Source organism: Varanus komodoensis, unplaced genomic scaffold (assembly GCF_004798865.1).
Source record: "Varanus komodoensis strain SLA01 unplaced genomic scaffold, ASM479886v1 scaffold36, whole genome shotgun sequence".
Lineage (NCBI taxonomy): Eukaryota > Metazoa > Chordata > Lepidosauria > Squamata > Varanidae > Varanus > Varanus komodoensis.
In genome coordinates this window covers 7,488,906-7,506,942 of record NW_025335873.1, presented here as the reverse complement: position 1 = coordinate 7,506,942, position 18,037 = coordinate 7,488,906, and the positions used below count along the sequence as shown (strand labels likewise).

General features: G+C 51.2%; 1 protein-coding gene across 1 annotated transcript in view; it reads left to right on the top strand.

Annotated features, from left to right (window-relative positions):
- MEGF9 (multiple EGF like domains 9) overlaps positions 1–17,736 on the top strand; it is a 40,323-nt gene extending 22,587 nt beyond the window's left edge. The window contains exons 4-7 of the mRNA XM_044439721.1: positions 3,739–3,878; positions 7,247–7,384; positions 8,210–8,482; positions 10,438–17,736. Coding sequence (XP_044295656.1) covers positions 3,739–3,878; positions 7,247–7,384; positions 8,210–8,482; positions 10,438–10,886 — 1,000 coding nt within the window. The 3' untranslated portion in view covers positions 10,887–17,736. The remainder of the gene's footprint in view (positions 1–3,738; positions 3,879–7,246; positions 7,385–8,209; positions 8,483–10,437) is intronic.
- Positions 17,737–18,037: the final 301 nt, after the last annotated feature.

The window sequence follows — 18,037 nt, the reverse complement described above, 5'->3', positions numbered from 1 at the left end:
TCGCTGCTTCTCGCCACATCTCTTCCTCCCAACGGTCCGCGACCCGCATTGGCCCGGTGGGCTAATGATCGCTGCAGTCGCCGTGGCCGGGGAAGCGTCCGATTGAGCGCCGAGATGCACATTGACCTGACAAGCGGCCGCGGCAAGCGTGTGAGATGGGCGCCCGCGTTTAACCGGCGGCCTTTTCCGCAGACGAATCGTTGCAGGAGCACGACGGGTGGGCGTGTGTGTCTCTCTCTGGGGAAGCGGCTTGTGTCCCGGACAGGTTTATCACCCCGACTGCTCTTGGTCGGTTTCTTCATTTCTTTTCTTTGCTCTTGGGCATCGTAGCTGCAGTTGGACGACTTAGAATGAGGCGTGTTCGTGTTGGCCCAGTCTTGTCTCTCTCTCGTTCTCCCTTACATGATTAAGGGAGCATCTTAAGTGATTTTAAAAATGTCTTTATTTTATTTCTATCCTGCCTTTTTCTCTTCAGGGCACCTTGGGCAGCTCACACAGTTCTTCTCTTCCTCCTCCTGTCCATTTTATCCCCACAGCAACCCTGCGAGGTAGGCTAGGGCTGAGAATCAGTGCTTGGTCCAGTTATCTGATGAACTTTAGGGCCCGTGAACACTTGAACCCAGCTCTGCCGAGTCTCAGTCTGGCTTGCCAGCCCCTGTGCCACACTGGCTTTCTTCCTCGTTAAATATGGGATTTCTTCCTAACCCCACTTCTCTTTATTCATTCGTGGTCAGACGTGGGCATTAAAGGGTTCTGCCGTTGAAATAATTGACTTCAGTGGAGTGTTCTGTTTTATAGTCCATGCATTTCCTGAGAAAGAGAAGGTTTCTGTTGGTCGCCATATAGCAATGTATTCATGTGGTGCCTTGTGTAGAATTTCTGTGAGGCATCATCCAAAACCTTTGATCATGCTGTATACACCAAGAAGCATCAATGAGGCCGGAGAGAAAAGCTGAACTCTGGTACCCTTTGCTCCCCGTTCCCAAGTATTAGGAGGTGTGGACCATGCCCTGGACTTTTGAACAGACCCCTTTCACACAACTAGATTCAAACTTTTAAAATTTATTTCCGTGTGCATTGTATAAACATAATCTAAGGACTAGAGCATGACAGTTTTGGAGGTAAGATTTAAAACGATCTATAGCACTGGTTCCATTAATATAGTCTATCCCTGCCTGTTAGGATGTAACAGGACATGTTATTGCAAAGAATTATATATCATGTTCCACAAAAGCATTCCAAATATCCACGTAACCCTCTGAGTTTCAGGGCTGTGGATCACTGGATTGCTTTAAGCACTTGCTCCCAGTTAGATGGACAGCATTGCTGCGGCTGTTATAAAATATAAGAGATCATCCAAAGTGTGGAGCGACGTCTTCGGAAGAGGCTTTCTCTCCTAGGCCGGAATGCCTCTTCTTGTCATCCCGAAAGCGGCTTCTCAAGAAGACTCGTTTGCTTTCTGCTCAGAGATGCTCTTTGGCCAACATGCGGGCAATGGTTGGTTGGTTGCTCTGCCGCTCTTCGGTGGAGCCGAGTCTACGTTTGTGGCATGTGGTGGTGGGTCTATGCGAGATGCATCTTCTCGCATCCATCACACCTGATGCTCAGGAAACGTGTGGCAGGGTCTTCTCTTCCAAAACTCCTCCCCAGAAAAGGTCACACCTGGCAATATGCACCCGCTGTTAAAGGATCGCCGACCCGCTGGCCTAACAGCCTGGGGTCCGGGTGTCCTCGGTCCAGAACTCGGAGGATCGTTTTGCGGAGGCGCTGCGATGTTGACCAGATGCAATTGGCATTTTGACATTTCGCAAGACGCCTCTTCAGAGCTCTTGAGCTTTTCGGCCCCTTCGGTCACTTTCAGGCAGACGGATTCCATCCACTGGCAGAAAGCGAGGAATGTGGCTTGTACAATGACCCAGTGTTTTCCCGGAATAAAGCTGCTCTTTTTCCTACCGGACAGAAGGGGCTTTGCCGGGATTGCATAACGTCGGCTGGCTGGCTGCAGTGATCCGTGAATGCCGGGCGGAGGGGCTTCCTCGGTGCCATTAAATTTGCTGACGTGCATTTCCGCCTTGGTTTTCCCATCTCCAGATTAATGGGTTAACTGATGGGTTGATTAATGGATTAATCACCGCAGGCAGCAGAGTTAATGGACCGGGGAAGGCCTGGGTGGAGAGGCAGGGCTTCAGTGGGTGCCCAAAACAGCCCCCATGCCATGGTGGAGAGGGTGCCAGGCTGGGGACCCCTAAAGAGACCCACACGTGAGTCCCCCCTCGGCCAGGAAACCCACTGGGTGCCTGGGCCAGTCACAGACTCTCCTCCTCCTCTACCTCACAGGCCGTGGCTTCCTGCACGGACCCGATCCATCTCCCAGCTGGTTGTCCCCTCCTTTTTCTGCCTTGGACTCTCCCCAGCATAATTGCCACATCTCCAGTGATGGGAGTCGGAGCCTCCCAAATACGGAGAAGGGGAGGAATTTGTGCACCCGGGCCTGGCACCTTACCCGGGACGGGGAACAGCATTTCAGGGCAGTTGTCAGCACATGGGTAGTCCTGAACCGTACAACCACACATAGTTGGAGCAAGAAGGGGCTGGAAAAGGAACCCATCCCTCGAATTTGCGTTCAGTGCTCCGTGTTAGAAGAGAGAAGCGCTGGCCTTCCTGCGTCGTTTTTCTTTTTCAAAGCAACCTGGTTCTCCGTTTAACATCACGTGTGAGTGCGGGTGGGGTTGGTTTTGTGCATTTTACTTGTTGACCTTTTCTTGGAAAAGCATTCAGGAAGTCTTCCTGTGCAGCGAGCTCTGAAAGAGGATGTTGTAATCAGCGTTATTCTATAGCTCTATTGATGAAAGGCAGAACTTCTTGCGTTCGCTGAAAGATTTAATTCTTGTGCCGCCCAGGCCATGGTGTCGAGCTGTTTGAATCCAGGGACGTCTTGCCAAAGAGGCATTAAAGCCACATTTCCAGCAGCCGATTTCCTTTTAAAATGTTTAATAACTTCCTTTCCTGCTCTACATCACTTGAGAAGCGTAAAATCAAGGCATTCGTAGAACTGGAGTTTGCCTACAAATGGGAAACAGATTCCCAAATCCCAATTTCTAAAGCTCAGTGGAAAGGTGCCAAATGAGAAGCATGTGAAACTGTGCCCACTTACATGGGAGTAACCCCATTAGATTCAGTGGGACTTCTTTCAGAGATGACATGCCTAGGTTTGGAGTGGCATCCTCATGATTTAGTGGGAATTTGCTGGAATTGAACATCTTTCTCAGAAGCCCATCTGTGGCATTTTGTGTAAAACGGAGATGCAAGACAATTCTGTTATTTCGCGCATTAAAGTTCTTCAAGTGAGGGGTGCCAGCTGGAGCCGGAGGTCAGACTAGATGGCCCGGGAGGCCACTTCTGGCTCGCTCTGTTTCTATGTTTCTAAGTATCCCTGTGACTGGAGAAAATGTGCTGCGATTTGAACATTAGAAGCAGGATCCCACGAAGTTGTCGGACTTTTTTCTGGCTGGCTGGGGAAAGCTGGGAGATGGGAGGGCATTTTTTGGCCCAGAAATACTTGGAAAAGACTAGGCTCTAACACGAGCCTTTTGCAACGTGCTCAACTACGCTCTCCAGCCCACATGGTCACACGGAGTAAAAAGTTCACTCCCAGCCCCCCTTTCCCTTCCTCACTCCCCACTTCACTTATTTTACTCTGATTCCTTCTTGACCCCTTTGGGGTCTGTTTCCAAACAGCTCCGGAAGGTGCGAGTGCAAAGCTGGAGCGACGGGGTTGAAATGCGGAGAGTGCCGGGAAGGGTACTCCAAGTTCAACGGAACCAGCTGCGAACTGTGCCAGTGCGGCAACCATTCTGCGAGATGCAACCGCTTGACGGGTAAGACTGCCGTGCCGCGGGCTCGCGTCTTGCGTAAGGCCGGTGGAACACAAGCGCAGGCGGCAGCGACGTACAGCTGGAACAACCCCGCAGCAAATGTCTCAGCCTCTCAGAGAGGAGGAAAAAGGCACTCCTGCAAACCTAGAATGCAGATGCATTTGTGTTTTACATCTGAGGCCTGAGAAACTGTATTTCCCAGAGGTGTTTTTCAGGTTTTTTGCTATAAGGGATGCAGGTGGCGCAGTGGTTGAAACTGCTGTGCTGCTGGGCTGGTTGATCAAAAGGTCGCCGGTTCGAATCTGCACAACGGGGTGAGTTCCCGTTGCTCCGTCCCAGCTCCTGCCAACTTTGCGGTTCGAAAGCCTGCAAATGCGAGTAGGTAAATAGGTGCCACTTAGGTGGGCAGGTAACAGCGTTCATGCCCCTTGGTGTTTAGTCATGCCAGCCACACGACCACGGAGACTGTCTGCGGACAAGCGCTGGCTCCCTCGGCCGGGAAACGGAGATGAGCAGCGCCCCCTAGAGTCAGGAATGACTGGACTTAATGTCAAGGGGAAACCTTGACCTTTACCTTTTACCATTTGCGGGGGCAGGAAGGGCTGCATTTTTTCAGTGTTCCAAAAGCCCCCTCTCCAGATCTTCTACATGGCAATTAAACAGCGTGGCAGGGAATGGGAGAGAACTTTAATTGGGGGTAGTTATGCATGTTCGTCGAAGGATTTAATTTCTCAGTGATAATTTGGATGGAAAATTAACAGGCTGGCTTTGCTTTTGTGGAAATGTAAGTCAGTCCTAATAACTGTTTCCAAATTTGCTTAATGGGTATCAAGACATGCAGATTTGTCACCTGCTTGGCCGATCTGTTTCCAGGATTTGTTTCATGGTCCCTCTTTGAAATCAGAGGGCAGTTCCTCAGCGAAGGGCCTTTTCAGTGGTAGCACCGCAACTCTGGAATTCATTCTCCCGGGAAGTTCACCTGGCGCTGTCCCTCTATTCCTTTCGGCGCCAGGAGAAGACGTTTTTATTTTCCCAGTATTTTAATAATTCATCTGGGTTCATTCTTGTTTTTATTACTGTTTTAGATGCAGTGTTTTTTGTCGTCGTGATGGGTCCAGTTTTTTTGGTTCACTTTCTGTAAGCCGCCCAGAGACTTTTGTAGTAATTGGGACGGCACACCAAAACCTTAAATAAATTGGAATTTTGCACGAAGATGTGGGGAGAAGAAGCACAGTATTCCACCACGGCTACCTCAGCCACATTTTGTACTCCAAGGGGGGGCAAAACGGCAGAGTGGTAGCGAGAGCACTGGAAGGGGGACCCAGGAGATCTGGGTTCCAGTCCCCATTCAGCTGTGAAGCTCCCTGGGTATATTTGAGTCAGTCACTCCCTCTTGGCGGAACCTTCCTCACAGGTTGTGGGGCTCTCACATGTGGAAAAATAAGTGTAATAATAAGAATAATAGGTTGTTAGGCGATAGATCCCTCCATCGCAGAGCATGGGCCTTCCTGGAAGGAAGCTGAGTTACTTGTGCTCCGTTCCAGATTCTCCCCAGCCACGTCCTGCCGAAAGGCCTTGTTACCATTCGCTGGCTTCCTTCATTGTTTAACGACGCAGAGTTGTCAGGAAGCTTACGTGGGCTAGAAGGCTGGTGTCTTGACCACAGTGGTTCAGTGCCAGTCCACACACAATCCATACACAATCCTGATGTGTGGGTTATTGTGTTGCTTTACTTAGAAGAACATCTCAGATGTGGTTGATGCGCTGGCCGGTTTGGGCTTTGAGCTGGGATCTCCCAGGGTTTCCCAGATACACCGGAACAAGGAAAACTTGCACAGGGCTTCCCAGACGTGGCCGGTCCTTTCAAGCTTTATCGAGGGCACCTGGGCTAGACATCCAGAAGTTTAAAACTGGGATCGTAAGAATGGCACAGAACGCACCACTGACGAGGGCTCACACCTGATCCTTGGGACGGGAAGGGGCGTTTTCGGCACAGGAGCTTTGCAGAAATGGGGGCTCCGTGGCACAGCCGGTTTCTTTTGTGGCCTCGGCTCCAGAGATGTGGGTTGAGTGCCCTCTGGTGGCCAACACCGAGACACAGACCGTGCTGAATGCCTTTCCTCCTCTCTGCACGCCGGCCTTGGGAATCTCTCTGATGGTTCAAATCGCCAGGCACCTCCTTGAAGCCAACACTCAGGCGGTTTGGACTACAACTCCCCTCATCCCTGGCCATTGTCTGTGCTGAATGAGGCTTCTGGGAATGGTAGTTGAGAATCTCTGGAGAACAGTATGTTGGGGCTGGCTGGTCGGTCCAAGGTTTGGAAAAGAACATGCGGATGGTCCCCATGGCCCCAGGGTCAGTTGAGCGGTGTATCTGCTCTGCGTTTCCCTCAGGGACTATCTATCCATAATGTTGGACCCATTCCCAAAACCAGTTCAGCACCACGGGCAGCTCCCATAGAGTTCAGACTGAAACCTGGAGTGGATACCCCACCCCATCAGCACTGGTGCCATTCGCTGCTGCCGGTCCCAGCTTTTGTCTCTGGGCTCACTTGCTTTATTGACCAAAGCGATTTCCTCCTCCTCTTCTTCTATTGTATTTCTGCCCATCTTCCTTCCTCTTGCAAAGACCTCAAGGCAGCTTGGAAGGTTCTGCTCCTCCCCTTTTATCCTCACCGCAACAACCCTGTGAGGTCGGTCAGGCTGAGAGTCCACAGCTGGCCCAGAGTCACCCAATGAGCTTCCCGGCTGAGTGGGGACTAGAACCCGGATCCCCCAGGTCCCCAGACCAACATTCCCACCGCTTTGGCTGTCACTGCATCCGAATCGATGCCCTTCACTACCGCCTCACATCTCCGCTCGCCCCTTCTGCTGAAACGGTCCCTGGAGGAACTTGCGTGGTGTTGGTAGAGATGGCAAGCTTGCCTGCCAACTCGCAGGCTACGGGAACCCCAAAGGAATGTGAGCTAGAGGGGGAAGCCCCCCAAGTTCAGTCCTCGGCACCGTTCCACTTTTGGAGAACCCCAGGCAACACACCTGGGACTCCCCAAGCTGTGCCTGGATGCAGGTGTGCTTAGCCTAACCAAGGAAGCCCCCCATCTGCCTTCGCGTCCGTAGTGGGGGCTCCTCTCCTGGTTCCAAAACTTTTGGGGGAAACGAGCTGGACCAGGGATCGCCTTCCACAGCAGTCGGCTTCACGCAGCCGGGTGCCTCACTGGGAAACACCGCCCCGACAAGGCAAGCCCCGTCCACGGAGCAGAGGCCCGTGGCGAGCCCACGACTTCCAGCACTGCCCGTTGCAAGGCCTGGCCTGGCCACAGCCGATGCTGCCGTCACGTGCCGCCGCAATTTTTGGGCACTTCTTTTCACAGGCGTGTGCCAGGACTGCCGGGGGAACACCGAGGGCCCCCGCTGTGAGAAGTGCAAGGAGCAGTTCTACTGGAACAGCTCTCTCGAGTGTCTGCTGTGCCCTTGCTCCACCGTGACATCTACCGGGACGTGCCACATCGGTAAGCGTCCGAGAGCCTTTGCAGCCGTGTGTGTCCCTGCAAGGGTTTTGACGAGCTTTCCTAACGGGAGAGGTGCTGTCGCAACCGAGTGCCGGGAAGCGCATGAGCGCAGCAAGAGGGCATGCTGTGCCCCGGACGGGCGCAGGCTTGTTTGGAGGGTTGGTGCATTGCTCCATTCCGCCCTCTGTTTGACCCTCCAGGAATTAGTCCCTGGCCTCGAAAACTGGTATCTGGAGGAGAAGAGATACAGGTTTACCTGTCTGCCTGGCATGCTGGTTTTCTACTTGCAGGGCATGTTGCTGGTTGGAGGAATGGGCTGTGGGGGGAGCGTCCCCTTCCCGACTCATTGCATGTTAGACTTCAGGACTGGCGCTTCTCTGGAAAATAATGTCTTGCTTGCCTGTGATGCCCCTTCCCTTTTTTCCAGCCGACCCACCAGCCGAAAGCAGATAAACTTGCTCTTTTCCCTCCTGTTCTTACACCCTTTCCCTTCTCCTCTTCCAGCCTGGACACCATGGTACCATTTGCTCCCCGGACGGGTGCTCAGCTCTGGATGCATATGCACACTCTCTTCCTCCCTCCCCCCTGCTTTTTCTGGTGCTCTTCCTGTCTCAGTGGTGGCCCCATGTGGCGCCTCTGGGACACGGCCCCCCAGAATATCAGAGAGCCCGCAGAGCTGTGTGGGTCGGCTCCCGGACACCCGGAGCAGCGTTTGGAGGGGTGTGGTGCGCAGGTGGCGCTCCTCCGGGCGTCTGGGGCTCGAGGGCCACGGCAGCGTTCTGGCCGTGGTCGTGACCGATGCCGTGCTTTCTCTCCCCTCCCCAGAGCCCGGCCAGCGCACGCCGACCTGCGACAAGTGCCGGCCCGGTTACACCGGAGCCCTGTGCAGCCAGTGCGCCAGCGGCTACTACCACCTGGACAGCATCTGCGTGCCGTGCCAGTGCGGCGGGAACGTCGACCCGGCGCGGTCCCCACAGGTCTGCGAGCCGGACACGGGGGAGTGCCTCGGGTGCCTCTACCACACGGCCGGGCGTCACTGCGAGGCGTGCCAGGAGGGGTACGGCAGGCCTTTGGAAGGAGGCAATTGCACCAGGAAAGGTAACCGTGCGTGTTTGAGACCGGAGCCTGGCTCGCCCTTTCTCGCCCGAGGCTCCAAGATGCAGCGCAGGTCTTTCCTGGCGCTTGGGCTGGTTTGCTGCTGCTGTTTCGTCGCAGAGTCGTGCCCGACCCATCAACACCCCGTGGACAGCACTCCTCCAGGCCCTCCTGTCCCCCACCTTCCCTCGGAGTCCCTCCAAGCCCACACCCTCCACCCCAGTGACCCCGTCCAGCCACCTCGTCCCCTTCTCCTTTGGCCCTCAGTCGTTCCCAGCATCAGGGGCTTCTCCAGGGAGTCCTTCCTCCTCATTAGGTGGCCGAAGTATTTGAGCTTCATCTTCAGCATCTGGCCTTCTAAAGAACGGTCAGGGTTGATCTCCTTTAAAATGGACTGCTTTGATCTCTTTCTGGCCATTAGCAGTCCTGAAAGCCCTCCAGCAAACTGAAAGGTGGCCTCTGCTCATGCACAGAGGGTATGAGCGTTGAACCCAAACAGGGAAGTACTCCTAGCCCTCTCCTCTCGTTCAGAATGTGTGCTCCGTGCTCGGGGGGCCTCCCGCTGGTGGAGGGCTGGCCGGTGAGAGCCACGTGAGCCCTCTGACTGGGCAGCTCCTCTCCCCTGATGTTTCTATGCTGTGGCACGGGGTCAAGGCCAGGCCAGGCGATGGCCCTCCCTCCTCCCTGGGGTCCTTCCCATCTCTTCCAAAATGTGTCTACTCTCGCAGTCAGCCTGGGAAACTGCAAGCAGTGACTTGGTGGGGCTCCACAGGCTGCCTCCCCCGCACCAATAGAAACAGAGCGAGTCAGAAGGGGTCTCCCGGGCCATCTAGTCTGACCCCCGGCTCCAGCTGGCTCTGCTCACGACATGCTCACCTTGTGCATGTCCAGCCTATCCTAGATGGGGCCTCAACTGCCTTCCGTGGAAGCCCATGCCATTCCCCAGGGGTCCCGACTGTCAGGAAGTGCTTCCTGGCATCGAAATTCCACTTTAGCTCCCTGAGCTTGGCTCCGTTGCAGCGTGTCCTGCCCTCCTCTGCAGGGAGAACTGGTCTCTGCCACATATCTCTCCCTTGGGGCCCCCCCACTTCAGGTTCCACCAACGCAGGCCCTGGAAAGTCAGTCAGGCCACCCCCTGCCTGCATTTGCTCTGCTGCACGCACAGCTTCCCTTTCCTGCATATCCCCGCCATCTCATCCTCACAACCATCTTGCAGTAGGTCAGGCTGAGATGGGACTCGAACCCAGACCTCCGGAACCCCCTCGGTTCCCAGCTGTGCAGCTCCAAATCAGCCCGACTCTGCCACACCAGGCCTTCTAGCTGCCCCGTAACGACTCCCCAATTCCTCGCGGGCTGCGATCGAATTAGGATTCTCCTGGGGACCAGAACTCGGGTCCTTCGTATCTTTATAGCGCTTCTCTCCAGTGGGCATTGGCTTAAATATTCTGCTGAAATGGAAGAGCTTCTGCTAATTAGCATCAGTGCTCACACAAGGCCACGTGAAAAGGTGGAGGGCTGGTCCTTCCCGTGCTGTGGTTGTTACCCAGACTGGAATCTGTGCTTGGGGGTTGGCCCGCGATTGAGCTTAGCAACCGAATTATTTGTTTACGCCTCTGTCTCCTTAGCCAAACATCAAATAATGTGCAGAAACACACCAATAGGTGCGCTTGAATAGGTGAGTCAAAGAATCAGAGAAACAGAGCGAGACAGAAGGGGCCAATAGTATTGTGTTACTGGCTTAACTGGTGAAAGTTTCTGGGATTAATGGCTGGAAATACACCATGGGTAACTTTTCATTGATGATCAGAACACAGACCTTTTATCCGTACACCCCGAAGACATATCCGATAGGCCGAACTTGGAGTGGCTGTATTTTGTGCTTTGTCGTAATCACCGAAGAGTTACCACTCTGCCGTCTCACATCCGCTTTTCTTTTTAAACCGAAACGAAACTTGCAGACCTCAGTCCCAGCCCAGCAAGCCGAGGGCTCATCCCTCCAACGCCGAACATCAGCACGCCCGCTCCTACGGCGGCCGCCAACGGCACGTCAGCGCAGACGACGGCGCAGACGCTTCTCCCGGCGGGGCCGTCGGACAACAGCACTTCCGCTTTAGCCGATGTCTCATGGACTCAGTTCAACATCATCATCCTCACGGTCATCATCATCCTGGTGGTCCTGCTGATGGGCTTTGTGGGCGCCGTCTACACGTACCGTGAGTATCAGAGCAGGAAACTGAATGCTCCCTTTTGGACCATCGAGCTCAAGGAAGACAACATCAGTTTCAGTAGTTACCACAACAGCATCCCCAACGCCGACATCTCGGGCCTGCTGGAGGACGATGGGACCGAGGTGGCGCCCAACGGCCAGCTGAGCTTGGCGACACCCATGCATAACTACAAAGCATAATGACCGGCGAGAAGGATGGACCGCAAGGTCTAGGAAGTCCCGCAAACGATTTAGGCTGCATGCTGAGAAGGTCCCCATCCATGGCACCCGTGTCCCACGCGAAGGAAAGGCCTTCTGGTACGTTGAGTGTGGCCAGCGACAAAAAATTGGACATTGGGTGTTGTGATAGAGCAGCTTTCGCTAAGGTGCAGACTGAATTCGATTCAGTGTTCCCCATCATCCCCTCTGGATAGGAATTTGTATTTAAAAAGAGAAGAAAATGGAGCAGCTTGGAAATATATTTTTGTACGAAATGATGGAGGCATACTAGGAAGTCATCTCATCTCTTAACTAAAAGTCACGTCGACACCAGAACCTACTTTTTAAGCTTCTGGTTTGAAAAGTATTCAGTGAACGTACAGGGAGTGGATCTTTATTTTGGAGAGAGGAAACGAAACCTGAGCGTTGTTTCATGCCCTGAAAGAGTTTTGCTATTTAAAAAAGACAATAATTTAAAGAAAATGTTAATGGAATGTCTAAAGATGTGGCGATACAAACTGATAGCAATCCAAGTTTTCTTTTCTCCTCTGACTCTGAGATTACAGGGAAAAAAATCTCATTCCATTTTGGGAGGAAGGGAGAAACGGGGACAGGCGCCACTCCGTCTTCTTTTTTTCAAAACCTTCCTCTCCTGGGTGATCATGCTATTGAAAATATAGGAAGCAGTACTATTTTCTTAGCTTTACTTGAATTCTCCCAAGGTACACTAGAGAGATGAAAGGGGCACCTTTCATAAGTCTCCTGCCTGAAGTGGAAAAGGTGTGGATGCAGAACATAACAAAAGATTTCTTGGCATTGTATTTGTAACTATTTGTACAAAAATATGTCTTATTTTATCCTTTAAATTTTATCTGTACAGCAGTTCATGGCACTGTAAAAACAAAAACCAAATCAACACTGAAAAAAAGCAAGTATTGTATTAAAGTGCTGTAAATTTAGATGGTGATATCGCTGGAGCTGGGTCTCCGACAGAGGTTTATTGCTAACTTTTTCCTCTTCTGATAAAACAAATGACTGGTGACTCAAACTGAACATTTATCTTCCTTATTTTATGGGCATCTCGCCCAACCCGATGCCCTTCAGGTGTTTGCAACTACACCACCCATCTCCCCATGCTGACTGGGACTGATGGGAGTTGTTGTCCAAACATCTGGGGGGCTCTAGGTTGGGGAACCATTTCTGGCAGCCTTTTCTTCCACTTTCTTGAATGAAATCAGTCTTTGAAGACGTTGCAATGTCTGGCAACTGGTTGTAAATTTAGAATGACGTTTGGTTAACACTCGTGTAAAATATAGGACTGCATCTGTGAATTTTGAAAAGCAAGGCTAGGAAGTATATTAGGGTCAGAATATAATATCCTCTCGTCGTCATTGTCAGTGGCTTTCTCAAGCTGAATTTCTTAAGCGCTTGGCTTGCTTCTGGTGCCCCATCTGCCAGACTTGGCAAACCCATGTTGGAAATTTGAGTTTTTTTCACAAGTAAGGGAGAATAACTCCAGCATGGAGAGTACTAGGTATTGTCACTTGGTTTGCACCTACTAGACACCATGTACAGGACCGAATTACCAAATGGTTGTTTTCCTGAGTTTTTCCTCGCGCCGTTTCTGTTTCTCTAGAGAGTTCACATAATCCCGTTTTTGTTTCGCAAGGATGAATCAGCAGTGCAGACTTTGCTGGGGAAAAGCCGCAGGGAGTTGATTGTCCACATTTTGAAAGGAGTCGCTTTTGAGATGCACCATGATGTTTGGACAAATGGACCATACCCCCTCACCTCTTTCGTTCAATGCACCTTTTCCAGTTGTTTTCTCAGTCGGTGCCATTGTAGAAGCATGTTTAATTGTTTAAAAAGATCTGTCCTTTTTCCTAATTTGCACTGTCGTTAACTAGAATGAACCGTTAAAGCACAATGTAAAGACTTGGCTTTCAGACCCCTTGGACGCGCTTCTCTGGTGCTTCTCTGGACGGAAGCATTGTCCCTTGCGTGGCTCCATCTCACAGACGGGTGTGGATGGAACGCCGCAAGTCTTAAGGACCCAAAAGGCGATAAAGGAATGGAAACTCCAAGTTGCATGGAGAAGCAGCTCCTGTGGAGAGCTAACAGTCTTCTGTTCAGAAGCACCCAAGAGCTGCCGCTAGTCCGGAAACCATCTGCAGAGTTGGAGATGTTAGATTCCAAGAATGAGCTTTCTGTGTCACATCATACCTATATTGGAGGCATACCAGTGCTTGTGTTTTGGAGACTTGCCTGACGGACTCAGTGGAGAACACCCTTCCCCCAGCTTGGATCTCTAGATGTGTTGGCCTCATTGATGAACGCCATTTGGACAACTTGGTTACGGTGGATGGAACACAGTGGGAGAGGACCAGCTTCTGGAAGGCTGATGGAGACGGTTCGATCGTCGCTTGCGCATGGGCATGCTGACCCCATCTGAGCTTGCACACCTGTGGGGTGGTCAGGCTTGTCACCTGCCTTGGGTGGTGGCTCACCCTGCTTCTCGGCTCTACTAAATGGACGTCGGTGTTTCCGCCTCACGTTCGGCACCAGCTCAAGGAAGGCTGGTCTGGATCGAGGCATTAAGAGGCGCATACTCTGTGGACAGGATTCGATCAAGGCCCTTCTGTCCCCAAACAACCCTGAAATGCATTCTGCCCATAGGACCACACGCTGTAGAGTCCCGTGCTTCTGGATGCAGGCAGGGGTGGGTGGGCGACTGGCTATATTCATGGTTTCATTTCTTTTAGTTCTGTCTTGGAAACGCAGTGATCCTAGTTCCAGATGCGGCTCCACATCACTGTCCCTCACTGGGTTCTCACACTGTGTGGAAGGTGCATGTACCCATCTGGTCCGTAGCAGGGAGCTGTGTTCTTCCTGGTCAGAATTTCAAGGATGGAAGTTCCTTCTACCAAAATGGAGCCTGCAGGGGTATATTGGGTCGTCTCTTGAAATTTGGCGGTGCTCAAGACCAGGAAGCTTGCGTTGCTCTGCTGCCGTCAGAGAAGGAACGTGCAGGTGTGGTTGTCAAAAACAAAATTCTGGCTAAGTCTGCCCGGCCCCATTTCTCAGCAGCTTGGCCATCCTCACAGGCATGGGGGAGCCACAGTCCCTCCCCCTGAAACCTCTTAAACACTAGCCTGCCCCCAGCCTAGTGCTGTTCCAATGTTTTGGACTGCAACTCCCATCAGCCCCACCAGTGCGGACAATGGTTTACAGTGTAGTCCAGTGTAGTCCACTGGGAAGGCTGCCAGTTGAGAAGGCCATTCAACTCTCTCGTTCTTCCTCCCCATTTGTGAGTGTTTCGTAGCTCCAGCTTTTTGGTTCCAAAGCAAATTCCTGAACTTGGTTCTAGGCACCCGGAATAGTTTCATTTTGCCCTGAAGTATTATCAGTTGGCAGTAATTATATGACAGATGGGCAAATGCCCAGACTGACTTCCTTTGACCAGAGCAGTTAGGTTGGGATGTGGAAATGCAGAACTAATCAATTTAAGAACACCCGTTAGGATGTGTCCAAAAGGATATGTCCAAGTGCAGAGCTTCGTGTAAGAATAGTCACACTTTTATCCAGTGATAAAAGTGTGCCAGATTAATCTGAACCCCAGTTTCTAGCATGTTCTCTCCCCCATTTTTTCTTCTTGGAGTCAGATAATATTTCTCACACCATACTAGTTTGCCATTTTTAAGGCGGCCTTGTCATTTCTCAAAGTGGAAAGTTGACTTAATCCAGAAAGTGAAGGACTTGGCCAACTGGATGGAGTCAGGCACTGGCAGGAAAATGACACTGGTAGGAAAACGGTTGTAAATAAAGTGTTTTCAAGCAAAGTGTCCCGGCAGAGCAATCCAAAGCGCAAAAGAGCAGAGCAGAGCAGACCAGGCTTGTAACAACAGGAAGCCCAACAGACTTGTCTTTTTAAACACAAGAAACTGAGACGGAAAGGAAGGTTGTTCTCGGGGTTGCTAGGCATTATTCCCTACCCATTGTGACCCATGTTCGCATTCATGCATTTTGAGCTGCTAAATCTTAGTGCCCTAAACGACTGGCAGATTCCAGAATGGCTTTTAAACCTCCAGGAACAAATTAAATCTTCAGCTGCAGCTGGACACTCCTTGCTGGTGCTTCCCACGCTCCTGGGATGATGTGACGGCTAAAGCCAAGATGGCTCTCCGCCAGCGTGTGGTGTTATTGCAAACATAAAGGAGCTTGACCGTCATGGCTTCCCTGCAAAGGATTCTGGGAAAAGGTAATAAGCTACAGCTACCTCCAGGCTTGGCTTGTGCGCTCTTTTTGGTGAAATGGTGCAGTACTCATTAGCGTGCGCGTTGGGAATCGTGTTTTTCTTCCTTCTGCTTGGAAATATTGTCTCCTGGGTTCTGCGAGGAGAGTTTCCTGCGAGAGAATTCAGGGGCTGCATTTTGGGCTAGGATGGCTGGCTGAGGTACCGGGTTCTGGAGGTCAGCCCTGCCAGGGTGCCTGGTCTTACCTTTAAAACAGGGGTGTCCAACCTTTTGGCTTCTGTGGGCCACATTGGAAGAAGACAAATTGTCTTGGGCCACACGTGAAAATACACAAACACTTAATGAAAACTGTTGAGCGGAAAAAAGGTCAGTGCATAATTTTCATGCTATCCATCACCACAGCTAAGCAAAACAGCCCTCACATCATAATCCCAAGAGAGCATACATACGTTTCTTTTGTGACATTGTGACACAGTGTTGTCGTCTACAAAGTTCATGCTTGAGAACCACACAATTGAGTTACCAAAAAAATCTCATAAGTTTATGATTTCGCATTGGGCCACATGCATACCATGCTGGGCCGCATGTGGTCCACAGGCCGCAGGTTGGGCACCTCTGCTTTAAACCTGGCTGGCTTATGCATCCAGCGCAGGTGTGATAGGGGCCATGGCGAGTTGTTCTGGATCGCATCTCCTGTAGCCCCTTCTGGCAGCAGACGGAGGGAAAGGCACAGCTTTTCCATTTCAAATGTCCAAAGAGAGAATAGGAGAGCTCTCTTCTTTCCACAGCAATGTCCTTTGCCACTGTGGCACCTGTCCCTCTCCCTAGTCCCTCTTTGTACCAGTAACCGGAGAAAGTCCTGCTTTGTCTGGGCTGGGCCCCCATATGTGTGGGGAGCTATCCCAGTGTGGTGTTTATCTTCGCTGGTTTTCCTGTCCCCTGAATGGGCTCAGCCTGGCCACTGGCCCCTTGTCACGGCAAGAGGTTCCCCAGCTGCTTTTGCAGGGTGGTCCCACGTGGCTTGCTTTGCAAAAGTTCGTTAGCCACTTCTCAGGGTTTTGGGGGATTGAGGGTAGGGGGAGGAAGCCCCCAGGGGGCTTAGCCTGTACTTCTGGGCCCAATCCACACTACTCAAGAGGAGGCGGGACAGCTCAGTGGTTTGCCAAAACGCAATCCTGCAATGGCTGCCGTGCTCAACAGTTTTATCCTGAAATATTGGAATTTAACTTTGGAATATCTGAATATTTTAACTGGAACATTAAATATTTGAATTTGGTCAGGCTGTGAACCCTTTCAGATTCCCCCCCCCCCACCACTTCCAATGGACCAAGAAAAGTATTCTCTTCTGACTTTTAGCAGAACATTCCTAAAGGACCTGACAGACATGTTTAATCTTTCTGGTTCTTTTAAGGAGTGTTCAAGTACATTTTACAGGCACCTTCCTCAACTGGACACTCTCCAGAGAGGACTGAATTACAGTCCCCATCATTCCCACCAAGGGGTTTAGGCCCGCAGGACAAAAGACTGCATCATAATTGACCTGTGCTCTAAAGTCTCTCTCTCTGTGTGTGTCTTGAAACATTTCTCTGACTTCGGAGCTGGGAAGCGGAGTGACCCAGTTGCTCGTCATACACAGCCCGGGGGGGTACAGGGTTCTTCTGCTGAACCCTTTTGCGATGGCCTCCCCAGGGATGCTACGAGGCAGAGGCGCAAGGCAGCAATAGGGTCGCTCTGTGTGCGTGGAGAAGGTGGGTGCGGGCGATGGATTAATGGGGTCTGGCGATGGCCGTCCATCCCATTTCATGGCAGGTGTCTTTTCAGCCTTGCCGTGGAGCGATCCACCTAATGGCCAGTTTTCCCTCCCCAGAAGTCATTTTCGAAGGGCGACGGTTTGTTTTAATGATCGTGAGAAATGGGCCAGCATATGGTGAAAAGGGCTATTGCACAGGCAAACGGGGAGATCGCTCAAGCCCGCCCATAAGCACAGAAGGGCAGCGATTTGAAAGGAGATAGATGTTGAATCGCTAGGAAGAGCCACATGAAATGTAACTGTGCAGAGACAACTTGGGTTCAATTGGGCAGAGCTGTAAAGTGTCTTTCTGGAGCAGGGATGGTCGTTTTACTCTCCTGGTAGCGTGGCTTGCCACTTCCTTTTTATCCCGTATCGCTAGCCTAACTTTTACACCTAGGATATACGATGCAACCCCCCTGAATCAGACAGACAGACAGACAGACAGACAGACAGACAGACAGACAGACAGACGGATTGAGGCCTGAAGTCAGTACCTGTTTAATGCAGCATTCTAAACTTCCGACAAACCTAAAATTGTGTCTCCGATTCTTATAAGCTAGATTAGGGCTTACGACTTGGAAGAAAAAAAGAAAAGTTGTAATTCTGCCCGGTACAACCTGGCAGCTCCTTTACACCCCTTGTCCTAAGCATACGTAGAATGAATAAAATGCATCTGTTTGGAAAATTGTGGGGTGAGGTGTGTGAATGAGCAGACTATATGTTGGGATTTATACTGAAGAATGTTATTTAAAATGAATTAAAATAAAATGTATATAATTTGTATCTACTTCAGCTTGCCCTTTGCATTTGTTAATGAAGGACGTGAATGGGGGCATCCAGCCACCATAAACATTAAAAGCTGGATCCAGTCCATTCGTGTTTCTACCATGTAATTTATTCCTTTAAATGATCTGGTGATGGTTTGTTTTCTAGGAAATTTTACCCTGCTGGAGAGAGAATTCTAGGAATTTGTGTCAAGGTCTTTACCTGCAAATCATCAACTGCAGACAAGTCCTCATTTTTAACCATCTTCCCAAACTTAAAGGGAAAAGGGAGTCCTTAGCAGACACAAGGCGAGGAGAAACTAA